The sequence below is a fragment of the Onychostruthus taczanowskii genome, unplaced genomic scaffold, assembly GCF_017590055.1.
Source record: "Onychostruthus taczanowskii isolate IOZ18803 unplaced genomic scaffold, ASM1759005v1 scaffold7068, whole genome shotgun sequence".
NCBI lineage: Eukaryota > Metazoa > Chordata > Aves > Passeriformes > Passeridae > Onychostruthus > Onychostruthus taczanowskii.
Window position 1 is genome coordinate 1 of NW_024504863.1, and position 403 is coordinate 403.

Below are 403 nucleotides of genomic sequence, written 5' to 3' on the forward strand. Positions count from 1 at the left end.
CCCTCCCCTCCCCCTCACTGACCGCTCCGGCCGCAGCTGCAGTTGACCCTCAGCGCTTTGGCCGCCACGTAGCTGCGGACGGCGGCGCGCAGCGCCCGGCGCCGGGGGTCGCCGGGGGCCAGCAGGGCGTGCAGCGGCCAGAGGTCAGCCTCCACCACGGCCGGAGCCTCGGGCACGCTCTTGAGCCACCGCGAGAAATCCTCCGGCCGGCCGAAGGCCGGGTCGCCGTCGCGGTCGGCGCCTCCGTCCACCTCCAGCAGCCGCTGGCCGAAGAACTCGGCGAAGCTGACGTTGCCCTCGGTGGCCGCCCGCGCCGTCCGGCATGCGGCCGCGGCCGCGCTGACCGCCCCGAAGGTCAGCTCGGCCCGCAGGCAGTCGGACGCCTCCTGAGCCCCCACTCCGG

General features: G+C 76.7%; 1 protein-coding gene across 1 annotated transcript; it reads right to left on the bottom strand.

The window, feature by feature from the left end:
• Positions 1-22: 22 nt before the first annotated feature.
• PRF1 (perforin 1) lies at positions 23-392 on the bottom strand (the record flags this gene model as incomplete). Its single annotated transcript, XM_041422079.1, has 1 exon — positions 23-392. A coding segment is annotated over one exon (370 nt), but the record flags the coding sequence as incomplete, so codon positions are not given.
• Positions 393-403: the final 11 nt, after the last annotated feature.